The sequence below is a fragment of the Tubulanus polymorphus genome, chromosome 9 (assembly GCF_964204645.1).
Source record: "Tubulanus polymorphus chromosome 9, tnTubPoly1.2, whole genome shotgun sequence".
NCBI lineage: Eukaryota > Metazoa > Nemertea > Palaeonemertea > Tubulaniformes > Tubulanidae > Tubulanus > Tubulanus polymorphus.
The window spans coordinates 532130-550499 of NC_134033.1; the positions used below are offsets into that span (position 1 = coordinate 532130).

Genomic DNA, 18370 nt, shown 5'->3' on the forward strand with positions numbered 1-18370 from the left:
CTGGTAGAGTGATAACCTATCACGACATTAAGGCGTGATGCTGTTGCACCGAGTGAGACCAGCGGGTTCGAATCCTGGTGGCTTCACGGCCGAGGACTCGTCGTGATATTGAGATGAACGATCCAGTGGAGTAAATCTTGGAAACCAACAGCCGAACATGACATGACGTGTAAACTTACTACGGATACATCATTGATTGGGGGATTATAGGCCTCCTGATAATCCGATACCCAAGCAGGTGCTGTGTGACCAGCTGCAAACACAATCAACTGAAAGAAAAAAAAACAGAATTCAACAACTTAAGACCAGTCTAAACACCTTTTAGTTCTTTAACCAATCTAACAACTTAAGACCAGTCTAAACACATCTTAGGTTCTATAGCCAAAGCAAGTAATTATTATCGACATTTTGGATGAATTGAAAAAGGGAAAAACAAAGAACAATTTAGCAGTAAAAGTAGATTATACTAATTACGGGGCGGCACCAGTAATCTAATCATATAAGTAATATTACGATTTTCTAAACATCTGATCTCATCTTAATGTTACTCTTTTTTCTGGCAAATATCATCGGGGAACTTTTTTGCAATTTCGCTAGAAAAGTTCGAAGCATGAACAGTTTTTACCTGTGTCCCGAGTACGGCAACAGCACAAACCAAAACAGCGAAATTCATGATGAAATTCTGACCACGACGAATGAAAAAGTGTTAAAACTGTGGCCGTTTATATCGAATTCAGCCGTTTTCAAAGTGTTTGAATTAGAATTCAATCCAATAGGCGATAGTTTCATAGAATAAACATTAATAAAATATTTCAAGTTTTCTATGCACGAAATCAATAATATATTGCAGGAAAATGAAATGCGCAGTGAAAATTTTATGTTTCAGTGTCCACGAAAATCTGATATATTAATACGAAACTATATACCAAACAGCGTCGCCGTGGAGAAGAATTGGACCTTAAAATTTTGTGTGGTAGTCAATCATTGTATAAACTAATGCAACGGGTGTAAACGGGTGTGAAAATATCTAAAGGGGGCCAAATGGAGGCAGACAAAATTTCAGCCAATCAGTAAGCAGGAATTCTAATTATAGACTCTTACTGCATCAAAACAATTCTACATTAAATATCTTTATTTAGGTGCAATGGCCCAGATAGTAGGGGTCAAGGTTAGCATCTCGTGGATTAGGAGTACGAGTCCCGCGTAGCTTCATACATATTTTGTTTACCTCCGATAGTTCCCGGTCCACGGGTACAGGTCATCAAAGCTCAACGGGCATGGTCACATAGATTTTCAATGGCCCCACTTAATTCCATTGCGAATAAACAGTTTGAAGTTCTGGCCCAAAGGATATCACCCGTGGTTTCCGCGGGTATTACTCTAGTATTAAATATACTCGAAATTAATCTAATCATTTGAATTTCGAACATTTTTTTCCATATCGGTCAAATTAAACCCGCGCAACTGTGGAACTGAATCGATAGTAAAATAAAACCGGGGTTATCGAAGTCCGAAATAAAATATGGGTAAAATAAGATATAGGATAAATATTCATCGGAATTACGCGAATATTCGAGTCCTGTTGTATAGGCTGGCATCATCTTTAACCCGGGGGCTAGAACTCAATTCATTTTCAATTGAGTTAACCTCCGGGTGAAAGATAATTCGAGTCTATAAAACCGAGTCCTGGATGCTAGTAGCCTCGCAATTCTAACAATAATATCAGAATGGTAAAGATTCAATCGATAATAATTTCACTGAAACTAATAAATGTACAGCTAAAACAATAAGTGTGCATTATGGAGTATGCTTATAGAATGTAGCTAGTATTTACTAAAATGGTCATTGATTTTACATTATTGGATTTTCTGGAAACAATTTCATATGAATTCGAACAAGTAGCACTTATATCCGCTGTGGCTGATCCTGGACCCATTTCCAGGTGTTTTACGTTAATTCAGACGGGCACTTTTGTATTCTTGCTATGACACCTTGACGCCTCGACCCAGGCCTACTTTCTGGACACGAGAGTCACGTGGTTTTAAAATTCCTCGCCGATCTGGAAACACTGCCGTAATCAGAAAATGATCGCGGGTATCCGTTTATAATGAATAGAGATATCAGACTTCGTTGAGAGTGTCTGGTACACCATAGAATCGTGGAGCGAGGGAGATCTCTTTGGTGGGAACATCCACGAGGACTGTCATACAAAGATGAGTCCATCATTTACTCGAATAGTGTTTAACGTATATTGTACCGCTTGAGTTTTGAAATATACGCCAGGCATCAAAACTATAGGCATCAAATCACCACACCTGACTGGTCACCGCACTGAACAGACAAACCTCCAAACTCTGTCAATCGCTACTGGTCTATGGTCTAGTGGTTAGCGTGCTCGACTGGCATGTTGGAGGTCTGAGGGTCGAGTCCCAGCTAGGGTTAGGGTTAGCGAAGAACCTAGGGTTAGGGTTAGGGTTATGGGCGAGTCGACCCGTAGGGTTAGGGTTGCGGATCGATCAAGGGTCCGAGAGCACATAAACTGCGCCTGGGGCTGTTTCTCGCGGCCGCCATTTTTTTCCTTCAGCTGGAAGATTCAAGTGTTTTTTTTATCTAAACCGGGTTTTGAAGAATGAAAGTATCGATGCTTGATAAACCTAATCACAAATAGACCAAGGTTAACCAGGAATCATCTTTGGTCCATGCGCATGCGCAGTAATATTTCTAACTCTCAACGCCCCCTAGGTCAGTTTTCAGCCGGCAAGATCGAACACGAAAATCATATTGAAATGTCTCTCTTTGGCGAAAAGCAGCAATAAGTCATCGACAAGGCTGGCGATGCTTCATCCGATAAACCCGACCCGAATACAACCCGAACTGGAAGTCGCTCGAACACACATTACGCCAGACGATTCCCAACAATCAGCGCCACCTATAACAGTGGATATCGTAGGGATAACGATATAAGAAGCGCGTCGTTCAACGAAATAAAAGACAAACATTTGTTAGAAACTCGTCGTTGATCAAATTATATTTACAGATATTCTAAGACACAATTAAGATACTTAAAAATTCAAACAATAAAAACAACATCGATTTCTTTACACAGAATTTGTTTTTACAATATCCGAATGAGTATAACTTCAGTGTTGATATTTTCATCAAGGGGTAGGTATATAATACGACATGATACAGTAATTCAACCGTCTCTTTCGATGAAGATCAATTTTCACATGCAATTTCAATATAAAGATCGTTATAAAAGGATATATATATTTTTTAGAATTGATATCAAAGTTTTATAACAATAAAAGTTCTCATTATACAAACAATTTGTGAATTGTTTTCCCGACTCTTCAGCTGGATTATTTTCCTTTTTCTGGTGGACACGACATTATCCGATCTCCGAGATACGGATACGGATCTGCTGGGGAGCCAAACCGCACGTCGGTCCTGCATTATGATATCCGAAAAAGAATAACATTCAGATTAATAAGGGATCATCCAATCGACATAGCCGGATGACAATGTCACCCCCACTCACCTTACAGGTGTTGTCCATGATGGCTGGCGGTGGTTTAGTTGATGCCGGTGGCTGAAGGAGGAGACCACTGCGACAGGAGCGTACCCGTTATGTGAGGAAGATGATTGAACTATGTGTCTATCACGTGAACTGGCGGCGGATTTCTGGAATTTAAGAACGAGCGAAAAATATATCAGAATCAGTTTTAGAAACTTTCAAAATCATTTTTGATACGCATATAGAAATCATCGGAGCGACCCCCGGCTGTCTTATTAACGCATCGTCGCTTGCCGGGGTTTGGTTGCTGCCTCCCGCCGAAAACACTGATTGCCGAAACTAACGCCAATTCGATCATCATCATTATCTCGTCCGGTGACGCGTCCGAAGAATTCCATCATTATTCTCTCGTCCGGTCCCGTGTCCAGTTAATTTGATCATGATCATCTCGTCCGGTTCCGCTTCCGGTAAATCGGAGCGCCATTCTTAGGTCCGGTGCCGCGTCCGGTGAATTCGATCATCATTCTCAGGTCCGGTGAATGTCGATGCAGCACTGTTGGAGCATGGACGGTTGGAGCCGGATGGATGGAGCTAGAGCTCCTCCTCTGCTGTCTAATTGGTATCTATATTGTTATGCGCGGTCGAGAAGATTCACAATGTCCGTGTACGGTGAATCTATACGAGTGGGGAATCCCACTATGAATCAGCCAAACCTGTGGATTCTTGAGAAGATTCGTATATTTGAGCAACGTTTCCGCTAAAGACAATTCAGCCACCAACACTTGCGCGCTGAAACTTCTCGTGTATATTAATATTATTACGTTCATCGAGTACAGCTCTAACTAATGAACACTTCGTGGATTCGCGCCTTGTAGGTTTTTGTTTTATCTATACAACGAGGGCCGAGTTATCTATAGGTACACGCCACGCCTGCATCATGGCCGTACGGGGCCGAGTTATCTATAGGTACACGCAACGCAACGCAACGCCACGCAACGCAACGCAAAAGTGTCCACGATAAAGTAAAGGCCAAACACCGATTCAATATCCTGCTGCAAGTCTATGTTTGACACGGCCCACTTGAGCGGCAAGTAAATGCGAATGACCGATCAGACGGATACGGATTCGATGATGCGGCTCTAGCAAACGCTAACGCCTTCTGATGGGTGTAATACGGACGGAAGAAGCAGCGGATCCATTGTTCGTTCGTTAACTGAAAGTTGCAAATATCTACGATACAGTTACGGAGAAAGTGGATTGTTTGTTCGCTCCCCGAGTCCACGAGTCTCACACACAACTCTGGACAACCAGTGAACGCGCGCATGTCTACGATGAAACCACGGAAGAGCTGATTACCGAGTTCATCTTACCAGTTCGTGATGGTTTCCGATAGTTAGTTACCTAATCGTCGGTGGTAAGCTTTTTATAATCGGATGGGCTTATACCGATGGGCTTATATGTGGTTTGTGAAAATATCCGATCGTGAAACTAAACCACAGACGGGTTACTGACTAGATGATTGAATCGTTCTATATCGCTGATTCTGTGCGCACCATTCGATTTCACACCTTCCAGTAAGCAATTAAAAGCGCACGTGTGTCTACGATGGTTGAGTTGATCCAGTTTCAAATTGGTGATAATCTCCGAGACGTCGATCGGTTCAGTCTTAAAGAGCGCTAACAGTTTCACTCGTGTCCAGTCTATTCGACGAGTTCCTCCAACGCGAAACTCTCAACTCAACGGAGCGTAGTAAATGCTCGATGAGCAGTTCATCGCGATTCAATTGCGTACCGGTCTCTCGCTAATCGTAAGCGCTCTATGAAAATGAATACAAGAACATTTTTTAGCTTTAAATTCGTTCATTAAAGATCAGACCATCGCGCGCTAACAGCATCACACCTATACCTACAGTTACAGTTACTAGTATACCTTCATTTCGAAGCAGCGATCTTGTATTCAGCAACTTCATGATCTTTAGATTCAGCATTCCTCGATATTTCAGAATTCTAACCATTATTGACAGTCAGTGCGATGCGGTTATTTCATTGATATGCACATTTTCTTACCTTATAATATATAGTTGTACACAATGTATAAGTTTACATAAAACTTCTGGAAATATACAAGGCGCTGATCGGTGGCTTTCGGTAATTCTGAATTCCGACTGAAAACATCGATCGATCACGGCAGCGCTCATTCTATCAAACTAGGAATTAGCTGCACCGATCTCCCGTGCACTTTAACTATTGCTTAAAAACACGAACATTCAATACAATATCTGCTATAGGTTACTCTGATTCAACAAACTTTTCTTCAAAGTCGCCCTCTTAAAACAAACAGAAACATTTGACAACTTTTCCGGTCAACTTTTTCAGGTCCATCCTCTTAAAACAACCACAGCTTCCGCGACAACTTTTCCGACGCAAATTTTAAGACATAAGCAAAATGTATTAATTTTATTACGAAATGCAGCAAAGCAAATTTCATATAGTCGCCTATTTGCTAATAACTAGAATCAAGTAATTATCTAATTACTCGATGAAAATCAAAATAGCTACGTAGAACATCATCTCCATCTAAAGCGTATAGGAGGACAAGTATTTACAGCATTTTAAGTAGATCTCAGTCGCAATTTAACTAGTGAATTATGAATGCAAATTAATATAGGAAGCAATGGATGAGTGATATTTACAAAATTAAAGAGATACAATTAACACAATAGTCACAGTAGAAGATTACATTTACATTTACACTAATTCAATACCAAGTGTAACATACTTGTCAAACATAGAGTTTACAAACCGTTTTTGCAAAAAGTCATTATTTATTCGAAGCTACAAGAACAATATTCACCTCGACCAATGCAAAATGCTATTTTTCGAATTATCTCAAAAGCATTATTCTTATCTATAGTGCACGCGCAGGGTCTATCGTTTACCTGGTGCCAGGCTGCTACATGTAACAACTTTTATACTGTAGAAATTCATACGATTTCATTATAATCATCATAATTCCATTTGCTCCTAAAAATTATATATTCACAATCTCAAACAAACCAAGCCCGGGTCCCAGGGTTCAAACTGCAGTCTCACAGTTCAGGCTGCAGTCCCACAGTTCAGAACCCGGTCCCACAGTTCAGAACCTGGTCCAACAGGGTCTATCGTTTACCTGGTGCCAGGCTGCTACATGTAAAAACTTCTATACTCTAGAAATTCATACGATTTCATTATAATCATCATAATACCATTTGCTCCTAAAAATTATATATTCACAATCTCAAACAAACCAAGCCCGGGTCCCAGGGTTCAAACTGCAGTCTCACAGTTCAGGCTGCAGTCCCACAGTTCAGAACCCAGCCCCGCAGTTCGGAACCCAGACCCACAGTTCAGGACCTGGTCCCACAGTTCAGAAATTTCTAAATTTCAATGTTAAAACATTGGAAATAAACTGACTGCCAATCTAGAGTGAAACGTTCACCGACATCGATAGAACTGGGTTCAGAGGTGTGAGACTGGATCCTCAACTCCCGAACTAATACCGGTTTATCTAAACTGAGTCTAGTTTGACCGAGTTTACCTCAAGCCCGGCTAAAGTCTTATTTTAACGTCTGCCAATTTGATGGTCACGTGACAGGTGATGAACCGGCAAACGCGATCGTCTCCGTACGGGAAGTGGTTCTTCTCGTCGCCTCTGAGGTGGCGCTGCGTGGCGACGGCCTCGTTCCGACGATCTATCGCGATCTCGTCTGTCGCCGCTAGGTGGCGCTGTAGATAACGCAGCGGAATTACCTATAATCGTCACAACAGAACATGCGTAAAATTTATCAATACATTTTCATTGATTCACAGGGAATTTTCAGAATTTTTAGCCAATCAGCGACAGAGGTATACAGCTATTATTGCCAGCTGCCCTCTATCCATTTTACGGGATAAAACAAATAGATGATCCTTGGCAAGGTTCCAGAATGCTGGACAATCTTGATACTGGACTAGGAGTTAGGTGCAATACTAGAGGGCGCTGGCCAATTCGGTACGTGTCACCTTGATAATATCGCAACGGACTATTTCGGGGTTGAGAAACTCGCGTTTGCGATCGGGACCTCGATTTATCTGAGACGATTTATCGTCTGATCATTTACTGAAGACCTACAACTCGACCTCCAGATCACCAGTCGTAGCGCTATTCGTTTCACAATGTGTCGGTATAATCGAAAATCTGTTATTCCATCTTAATCAGAACAAGTCGTTTTATCACCATTGATGAAACGCTCTTCACCGAGTTCTACTTTACATCCATCTAGTTTGTAACTATGTTTTTCGGTCACATTGCTGAAGAAAGTCGAATCGTTCTAAGAATGAAATGTTTCCCCGAGTTTACGATTACTATTAATGGTGTTGATGCCGATGATTTCTACTGTATTCAGTTTCCTGCGTTTGTCGTCGAAACTGTTTGCGTGTCCTCGTCTCGACGCTACCACTAGCCATGTTCATTCTGAGGGAGACTTTACACTCTCATCTCTCTGACTATTAACATGCGTAAAACAGCCGTTCTTGTTCTTTGTATTACGTATGATATCACGGTTATTGTTCGCAGCATGATGCGTGATCGTATTCGGATACTTTTTGGCTATCGAGTTGAAACTTCACTTTCCTAACAGCTCAAAATTTTCATTTGAATTCCAGTCATTAAAGTGAGTGCATTTATATGGTGGTTGTTCACTGCGGTATTCTTGACTCATCTATGAACCATGTACTGCTGGACGTGTCACTGGTTCCCCGTTCAACTCATTCACAATATATACATCAATAATAACTTCATCTACCTTCATCAACTAGATTTACCACAAACAACATCACGGGTACCGCCCTACTACATGTATTGACCATCTTTAGCTAGACTTTGTTTTCAATGCCAAAACTGTTTCTATACAAATTAATTCCTCCACTTGTCTCAGGATCATAATGTTGTCTCAGGAGCCTTTTGTTGTCTCCCAGTTGTCTCAGGAGCCTTTTGTTGTCTCCCAGTTGTCTCAGGAGCCTTTTTTTGTCTCCAAGTTGTCCCAGGAGCCTTTTGTTGTCTCCAAGTTGTCCCAGGAGCCTTTTGTTGTCTCCAAGTTGTCGCAGTAGCCTTTTGTTGTCTCCAAGTTGTCGCAGGAGCCTTTTGTTGTCTCCCAGTTGTCCCAGGAGCCTTTTGTTGTCTCCAAGTTGTCGCAGGAGCCTTTTGTTGTCTCCCAGTTGTCCCAGGTGACTTCCAGTTGTCCCTAGACTATATACATCAGACTTCTTTACCACCATCGAATGTCGCAACTTGTCAACATGCTTATCCATCGACTGGTTATCTGCTGGACTGTGGTTGTGCGATGTTTTGACACTTGTTGCCTCTTTGCCTAAGGACTTCTGTTCATTACTTCACTATAGTATTTATGAGCGCTTCTATCATACCAGCACGCTTACTGCTTGTCACTCATTTACGAATTCTGTGTGACTTCTGTCTCTGGTTCATATCTAACTGTTCAATTACATCGTGCTTCGTCACAGAAGTTTTCACACTATTCAGCTTCTACTGAAGTTTCAGGTTGACTAACTCGAACAGTTCTACTATAAATAGCACACCCTCTCCGATAATCGCTTGCCCGCGTGACAAAAAACTACAATTGACGACCCTTCATCGCTACGATCTACACTACATTATCAAAAATCTTCACAAAATATTCTCAAAGCCCGGACGACAGATCCGGGTTTAAATCTGAAACACATTTCTCTTCTAAATCTTACTTCTAATTGTTGGACTTTTATACGATCTGTTTAAGTAAGTCTACCCGGTGTGCGTAACATTATTTCAAGGTTATTCAAGGTTATTTATTGAATTGTCAGTAACTGTTACGACGACTTATAGAAAACACTTTAGAATCCTTAACTTACCATAATCTTGGACGCCGATGTATCCTGTTAATGGCCGATCTGCAAAACAAAATCAGATTCATCAAACCTGGAAGTGTGGGTAGTCCTTCAGGTTACGAGTTTAAACAATTTCAAGTGACCCACCGTAACTATGACTGCGATGGGGATTCGCAACGCTGGCCGGTGGCGGCATGTATGGGTCGTTATAACTGTGAACAGCGCCCCCTAGTGAATTCAACATCAAATCGATCGCTTTCTGATGATTGAAATCAACGCCACCTGGTGTGTGGTTGTTACTGTATGAATCTCGAGATGACCCTCCGTGTTCGCGATCCCTAAAAATATTCCCAATTCGAAATGATTTTATAGAAGTCATTTTATGGTTTTATCAGAATAATGGATACCGTAGTTTGACTTTAATTGATACCTGTTGCCAAGATGAAGATCCGCTCGCCCAGGTGGTGGCCCGTGGTCTCGCCCAGGTGGCGGCCCGTGGTCTCGCCCAGGTGGTGGTCGGTGATCTGGCCCAGGTTGTCGGTTGTCTCGCCCAGGAGATGCTCTGTGGTCTCGCCCAGGTGGTGGTCCGTGGTCTCGCCCAGGTGGTCGGTGATCTGGCCCAGGTTGTCGGTGGTCTCGCCCAGGTGGTCCGTAATCTGGTGCAGGTAGTCGGTAGTCCTGTCTGGAATGTGGTTCATGGTCTGGTCCAGGTAGTCTGTGGTCTCGCCTTGTAGGAGGTCCATGGTCTCGCCTTGGTGCTCTGTAATCTTGGTCAGGTGGTTTGTGGTCCGACCCGGGTGATGTTCTGTGGTCTCGTCCGGGTGGTCCATGGTCTCGTTTAGGAGATGATCGCCTGGCTGTGTAGTCTCTCGAGGGATGATAATCATTCCTTTCATTTAGCGAAGCCTCAGCATCTCGAGTCGGTTCGTTCAATTCCCTACAACACATACAATAAACAAGCAGATTAGAAAACCTAGTTTCTATACACCCACTACTAGTAATCTATCGGGGCTAAAAACTAACCTTGATCCACGGCTAAAATCTTTATTCCCTCCTCGTTCAAATTCCTGCGAGCGCCTGCGAGCTTCTCGTCCAGCACTCCCGAATCTACTGAAATAAGAAGTATGTCTTGATCAAAAGAACAATATCCAGGGCTTACTTCAATTTGAATTCATAGTGAAACTGCTGCTTAATTGGTCGCAGTTGTGAAGATTATTATTTCGATAAATTTTCCAAATGATGACTTATTCTTAGTACATCGAATTGGAAAGCAAAAAAATAGACAACTGGGGCCGGTTCCATAATCATGGCTTAGACTTAAGACCACAGGTATAAGACCATCTAAGTTTTTTACCTTATCAAACAACTTAAGACTTAAGACAACTTTTGGCTTTAGTCTCAACAATGGAACGCCCCCCCCCCCCAACTTACAATGTCATGACTTATTAAAATAATGTCTCAAGCGATATGAATTGCAAATACAGATCGAGAGACTCAAAAATAGAAATGACATCAGAATTTGATTTAGTTAATTGTGACGTTTTAGTTAACTTGATGCAGGATATAAGAGATTAAAAGCCGAAGTAGGGACCGTTTATGAATTGAGCGGGAAGACTTCTTTCACCTCTTAAGAACAAGATCGAAACGACAGATATTCATAAATGGCCCCCTGTAGGAGGAGAGACTGAACACTATACCTGGGCGGATCATCGTTAAAACTATGAACGACATCGCGGTCTAAATCGTGGTGTCGCCGGGGTGATAAATCCCGGCACGGGATCGAAGGAGAACGATCGTCCCTAAAACCGGGATCGGTCGTCGGTTTATGAGGTGCGACGTTGTCGTTAGAGAAATGTGCGTTAGAGTGAAAGTGATCAGTTAAACTGAAAACAAAAAACCTGTATCGAATTACGATGAGAAGAATTCGGAATATTTAAGGGAAAAAAAAAATTCCTGAATTGATTTTTGAACGATAGAATTCGACGAACCTGTCGCGAGGAGATCGATCTCGTTTGTGGTAGCGTCCGCGGTGGCCTTGATCGTCGTCGTCGTCACGCGAAGGTCGAGTGTCTCTGTCACCTAAAAAATCAAAACGATATCGAATCCGACGATTACTGAATAGAATCGGTCTGATAGATTTCAGAGGTCCAGCTTAGAGAATTCAACTCCGGGCCGAGACACTTTTGAACAACTGTGGAACTATCGGGTAAGCTCGGCGGAAAGTTTAGTTAATTGTTTACCATATCTGGTTGAATCTCGGCCTCCATTATCTCGACCTGCTCCACCACGACCTCGTCCACCACGACCTCTCAGATTGTCTCCTCCTCTACAACACAATTATTTACAAAGATCGTTCTAAAAATTTTTTTACTATAAATATCTTCAAACAGATTTCAGGGGTAAGATTTATGAATTTTCCCTATTTTCACAATTGACTTTTTTCATTCTTTTACAAAAATTAAAAATTGAAAGGACTTTTTCATACTTTTTTCCAGCAAATACAATACAGGTCTGTATCTACACGGGTCAGATTTATGAACTCTGAAATTTTCAAATTTTTCTAATCCTAACTCAGTGAATAGAGGCGTTTTTACGAGCATCCAATTTTTGCGATCGATCGTAGGAACGCATTTACGAGCACCGATTTTTGCGATCGATTTCACGATCGGCGTTTTTACGAACACGATTTTCCGATCGATTTTTGAAATCGACCAACTCGCTCGGCGAGCGATTTGGCGATTTGATTTCCAAGATGGCGGCACCGGGTAGTTCAAAACCATACATTTTTTTCCTCGACGTCGCCATATTTATGTCATGTGATTAGCCAAATCCATCGTCATTTTTACGAACATTCGATTCGATCGTACGATCGGAGCAAATCGTTCACGAAATCGATCGCAAAAATCGGATGCTCGTAAAAACGCCTTAGGATTATCCGTACCTGCCAGTCTGACCTCCTGCGGGATCCATTCTGTCGCTGCGACGAGGTTTAGAAGCTTCAACTACGCTCAATTCTAATCCATTTAACTCCTGTGAAATAATAGTTAAACACATGATTTCTAAAGATTCTAAAATTAGCGAGCGGAGTCGAGTGCTAATTATCTCGAAAGGATTCTAGTTGACGAGGGTCTAACATTAACCCTCAGTGCTGACTAACCAATACCCTATAGTGCTGGAGATAATTTGAAAATTCTAAAAAATTCCACCCTAGTGTGTTGAATAATGGGAATACCACTATAGTGCGTCTACACCGCGGCGCGGTGTATCATTAGTTACTAGTATTTCACTATGTTTGGCAGATGCTGCCATTTTTAATAAGATTATGAGATAAAAACTAATTACTACTTACACCAATACACCGCAGTGCGGTGTAGACGCACTGAAAGGATTCTAGTTGACGAGGGTCTTACATTAGACTATATAAACGCGGCAGGATTCTAAGAATAGAAATAACACTTACTTTTCCATGCATTCCTTTCATGGCGCCGATAGCATCGTCAGTATTCTCAAACGTTACGAAACCAAAACCACGATTACCAGAATTGGTTTCTCTGTTTTTCGGAACATAAACTAAAAAACAAACAAGCGACAGAAGTGTTACTGATATAAGACTGTGCTGTACGTGTAAATAGATGACTATTAGGATGAAGTCGACTCAAGGAAACATTTCAGACTCATTTTATCCTTAAGGGGTTAGGATTTTATATTATCTTTACAACACAGATGTTTCATCAATGGTTATAATGAGGACAACATCAGCATTCCTGAAGGTGACTATTAGGATATAGTCGAAACGTTGAATAAACTACACTAGCTCAAGGAATACAGTATTCCTGATGATGACTATTAGGATATAGTCGAAACGCTTTAAGAAACATTTCGGACTTATTTCTCATTTCTAATGTCAGATTTCATCAGTAAAGTTAGTGATATTCAAGAATACTCCAAGATAGGGGGCATCTCAAGAGTGCCGCGGTATGTGATAGCGTTTACCTTCTTTTATTGGACCGTATTTTGCGAAAGCGTGTTCCAACTGTTCCCCTCTGAAATCGGGTCGTAATCCTCTGACGAACAATTTACCAGGAATTACTCTTGCGTCGAACATCTCGCCCTGTGCCGAAAATATCCATCAAAACAATTAGGAAATATAGTTTAGCATAGTTGGAATGACCGTTAGGTTGACTGAAGCACTGACTAAATTGACTTGGAAATCATTGCTACTCAAAAATAGAGATGAATTCAGTAATGTATGCGACACCTTATCCAACAAACATAAATTTAACTTCTTTTCTTTAGAAATGTTCATTTTGTTATTTTTACAGGTGACATTCTCCTGAACTTCACACGATCTAAATCGACATTATTATCACGATCGTTCACGTTTTATTCATCTTTCATAACGAGTCCAAAATGTACAAAATCATGGTTTTCTTAAAATAAAGTCCGAATGAACCTTCCCGACAGTCGACATTTCAAAGATCGTTCGTTTACACGGACATCGCTTATCCAACTGTTACAAAACCGACCTAAATGTATTAAAAGCCGATGATATAAATCGAAGCAACTGCTTTCATTTTTCCTTACGTTTCCGGAGGTTTCCATCCGAAAAGTTCGGAAAAAACAATAACAGTTGTTTGAATTTATATTGTGGATTCTCTTTTTAAACACTTTTTATGACGTAAAGATCTTTCTTAATTCATATGAGGATCTTCTTAGAGAGACAGTTCAACTAAGTCAAAGTCACAAGTGTTCTTTGAAAGGAAGCAATCGAAATGATTTTAAGGTTAAACACGATCGTGAAACTGGGACCTGAGAGTCTTTCTTCAGTCTCTCGTTCCTTTCCGACAATAAAATTCACAATCAAACATCAATTTACACAAAGTTTAAATAGATATATATATATATATATAAAATGCCACTCGTACCTGCTTTCTACGCAAAGTATTAAAATCATCCTCACCAGGAGCCGGAGAACCGGACCTCCGGACGTATGACTCCTCACCGGGAGGAGTCCTCCGAGGTGGTGAATAATACAATCCGATTTCCCCGGAGTACTCCGATAGTTTATCGATGAAGTCGACGTTATTATTGGAGGTATTGTTGTCGTCGTTGCCGTGCCAGTTGTCGATATGTCGTACTTGCCACGGTTCCGGAGGAGGGGTTATTCCATCTCGTGGAGGAGAGAATGGTCGATCCCAGGATGAATCCTGATCTTTACGATCTATAGGCGATCGTAGTCTTCGTTCTTCTGCAACTCGATTGCGGGAATCTTCGTTGAAAGTTAGTGGCGCGTCTACCACTGCAGCGTCTGCCACCGCTGCGTCTGCCACCGCTGCGTCTGCCACCGCTGCGTCTGCTTGAAGCACGCTCCACGATTCATCGCGTCTGACGAATTCCACGTCTCGTTCCGCTTTAAATCCATCGCAAACAACTTCGCAATCATTGAACAATCGTTGATCACCGGGGCGGGGATGATCGCGATCATCGAACATTCGTTGAAATCCGTCTCTTCGTTCTCCACCGATGTCCTCACCTCCTCTAACCCTCTGATCGTCATGGTGATCGCGGTTACCGTGGTGATATTCACGAATTTCGTAAACGGTGTTTTCACTAAAATTCGGACGCGGCATAGATTCCCGTTCGGAACTGAAATGATTTCGGTCCGAGCTACGCGGTCGTTGCTGGTAATCTGTATGGTAATGTCTGTCTGAGCTGCGGCTGTGACCGGGAGACCGCCCTCCTCCACCACGGAATGGTTCAGATTCATCGAAACCACTTTGCAGTTGATCTCGACTATATCTGGATTCCGGATGAGCATTCTCTACTGGAAGTGGATCTAAAGGTTCTGGAGAAACTCGTTCTAATGAAGGAGGCCTCCTGTGAGGTTCTGGAGTAACTGGCTCCAACGAAGGACGCCTCCTGTGAGGTTCAGGAGTAACCCCCTCTAAAGAAGGACGCCTCCTGTGAGGTTCTAGAGTAACTGGCTCCAACGAAGGACGCCTCCTGTGAGGTTCTGGAGTAACTCGCTCTAAAGAAGGACGCCTCCTGTGAGGTTCAGGAGTAACTCGCTCTAAAGAAGGACGCCTCCTGTAAGGTTCAGGAGTAACTCGCTCTAAAGAAGGATGCCTCCTGTAAGGTTCAGGAGTAACTCGCTCTAAAGAAGGATGCCTCCTGTAAGGTTCAGGAATAACCCGTTCAAAAGAAGGACGCCTCCTGTAAGGTTCAGGAGTAACTCGCTCTAAAGAAGGATGCCTCCTGTAAGGTTCAGGAGTAACCCGTTCAAAAGAAGGATGCCTCCTGTAAGGTTCAGGAGTAACTCGCTCTAAAGAAGGATGCCTCCTGTAAGGTTCAGGAGTAACCCGCTCTAAAGAAGGATGCCTCCTGTAAGGTTCAGGTGAAGAGAATCGCTGATGTGGAGGTGTCAAACGTCTGTCTAATGATCTTTGCCGTGATGGTGAAGGGTAACGACCTCGTTGAGGTGAGAGTCCTCTGGAAGGTGGTCTCGGTGATCCTCTGGATGAAGTTGGTGGAGACCGCCCTGAGGCTCGAGTCCCTCGTGAGGATGATGGAAACTTCGTAACATGAGGTAAAGTTCTTCTTGGAGACGATATTGAAAACCTTCTTGAAGGTGACTTTGCTCTTACGGGCGACGATGCAGATCTTCCTCTCGGTGGAAACCTCTCCAGAGGTGAATCCCCTCTCGCGGGTAACGGGGACCTCCTTAAAGGGGACGAGTTTCTTCTCCCCGATGACGGCGACCGTTCTCTCGATAGCCGTCTGCTAATCCAGCGCGGAGGCGACGGGAGACGAGGTGTCGTTCGGCTCGGTAGTTTCAGGGGAGACGTCGGTCGTTTGAACGACGACGGCGACGAACGACTCAAACTCCGTCGTTTCTTCTTACTTCCGCGGCTCCGCGACCTTGAACGGTCTCTCCCGCCGGAATCGGACGATAAATCCGAATACAAACTATCGTCGACGTCCGACGAAGAACGAGACATCGGCGAGTATAAGTTCCGCGATAAATTCCTTTTCCGTATTTTACCTCTATCGACGCTACCGGACTGCGAACTGGATCTGTAGCGACGAGGAGGGTTGTTCCCAGGGGGCGCTGCAATCGGTGCTGATCTCAGATCGGGTTGCCCGGCAATCTCCTGCGACGCGACGGGAGTCAACGACATGTTGTTGTTGTTACGATAATTTTCACTCGTCGTAAATGGAACCATCTGCCCAGCAGGTGGAGCCACCGAACCAGCAACTGTCTGCCCAGCAGGTGGAGCCACCGAACCACTGGTGTATGAATAATTATAATTGGCGTACGCGACTGAATTCTGATTAAACGGAACTTGTTGTTGTTGCTGATGCACGGGAGGCGCATATGTCTGTTGCCCCTGGTAACTGGGCAAATTATTGTTGTTGAATCCTTGATTTGGGAAGTTGTTGCTCGGAGGCTGATAGTAGTGCACCTGCTGCTGCTGTGGTGGATACTGATACGATGCAGCTGGATACCCTGCGTTGTAATCGGTATAGTTAGTATTGTATCCAGGATACTGAGCTGGATACACGGCACCGTGCTGCAGCTGCTGCTGCTGCTGGGGATATATGTTCGGATTCATCTTTATCTAGTGACTTCACGGGTAGATACTGCGCTATCCTAAGGCACACGACGCTATTCTTGAGCACACGACGCTATTCTCGGGCATACGGCGCTATCCTGAGGCACACGACGCTATTCTCAGGCATACGGCGCTATCCCGGGGCACACGACGCTATTCTCGGGCACACGGCGCTATCCCAGGGCACACGACACTATTCTCGGGCACACAGCGCTATCTCGGGGCACACGACGCTATCCCTGGGCACAAGACGCTATTCTCGGGCACACGGCGCTATCTCAAAGCACACGGCACAATCCTTGGGTAAAACCGAACTTCTCAACTGATCTTTTAATTATTCGTCAGTTTTCTTTAAACGCACACAAATCCCACTAACTGCTGGTCATTGAACGCACTATAAACCACGACACATTTTTCTTTATATAAATTACAAGTTTTCAGTGAGAAAATGCTTTAAACCATTAAGACTTGAGGTCCGCAACTGTTTTCATCGATCATCTACGACATCTCTCATGTCGGATAACATCGCGTTAGTTCCAAGACTTAAAATGAGAAATCTCGTTAAAAAGCTACCATCAGATTTTTGCCGATGATTCAAACTTCCAGAGATGTTTTGAATATAGTTTTTCGCACGTTTCAATCAAGAGATTCATCGTCCTGCTCGTCTAAAACTTTACCATCTCAGTTTCCAGCCTCTCCAGTAACTCAAGAATTATTCGAGTCCTAATTCACTTGAACTTGACGCTAAAATTCTGACGAACAGATAAGAAGTTTGAGGGACTCCTGCAGGATATGTTTTTTTCGAACAATTTCAAAGTGTCTCGAGTAAATTAGAAAGTACTCACTGCTCGGAAATTTCGGTTAAATCAAGTTTTAGTTTCTCTTCACTTAAGTTCCGATCGAAATCGCTCTAGAAACATTTCACGCGGCAATCAAAATCCGACGAACAGATAAGAGATGTTAGTTATAACAGTTTGAAGACGTCCGGCGATGAGAACAGAAGTTTTTGAAAGACTCGTAAAAGTTCGAGTCGAATAAAAATCGCGACGATATTGTTTTTTTTTTTTTTTTCAACTAGAAAATCGAAAAACGAAATGAGTTCGGTTTCGTTGTATTTTTATCAACCTCCTCGAGAGGGTCGAAACACAGCTGAAAAATAACGCAGAAATTATCGTCAACTAAAGACATTGAGATTATGATATACACCTCACTGCATTACCAGTACAGTACAGTACACAGACTGTACGCTTGCTGCAAGTAAGGCCAACAAAAATAGATACCTTGTTTCTCCGCTCTGCTGAGCTTAAATGTTGACCCGGCCGGCCGCCTATCTACCCTATACA

At 42.8% G+C, this 18370-nt stretch overlaps 1 protein-coding gene across 7 annotated transcripts; it reads right to left on the reverse strand.

Annotated features, from left to right (window-relative positions):
* Window positions 1-3016: 3016 nt before the first annotated feature.
* On the reverse strand, window positions 3017-18060 carry LOC141911384 (uncharacterized). 7 transcript variants are annotated; one of them, XR_012620031.1, is made up of 13 exons: window positions 14340-18060; window positions 13408-13525; window positions 12875-12984; window positions 12356-12444; window positions 11655-11740; window positions 11403-11493; window positions 11112-11312; window positions 10438-10524; window positions 9845-10351; window positions 9562-9752; window positions 9439-9477; window positions 3542-3684; window positions 3017-3450 (listed from the first exon to the last, which is right to left on the reverse strand). XR_012620031.1 is itself a non-coding variant. In XM_074802388.1 (12 exons), exons 1-12 carry the CDS (start codon window positions 17025-17027, stop codon window positions 5555-5557), a joined length of 4236 nt encoding a protein of 1411 aa, XP_074658489.1. In that variant the 5' UTR covers window positions 17028-18060; the 3' UTR covers window positions 3691-5554. The 7 variants fall into 7 exon arrangements, 5 of the variants coding, with proteins under 5 accessions (XP_074658489.1, XP_074658486.1, XP_074658488.1 ...); XR_012620030.1 differs by lacking the exons at window positions 3017-3450; window positions 3542-3684 and adding exons at window positions 3691-5333; window positions 5447-5583; XM_074802388.1 differs by lacking the exons at window positions 3017-3450; window positions 3542-3684 and adding an exon at window positions 3691-5583.
* Window positions 18061-18370: the final 310 nt, after the last annotated feature.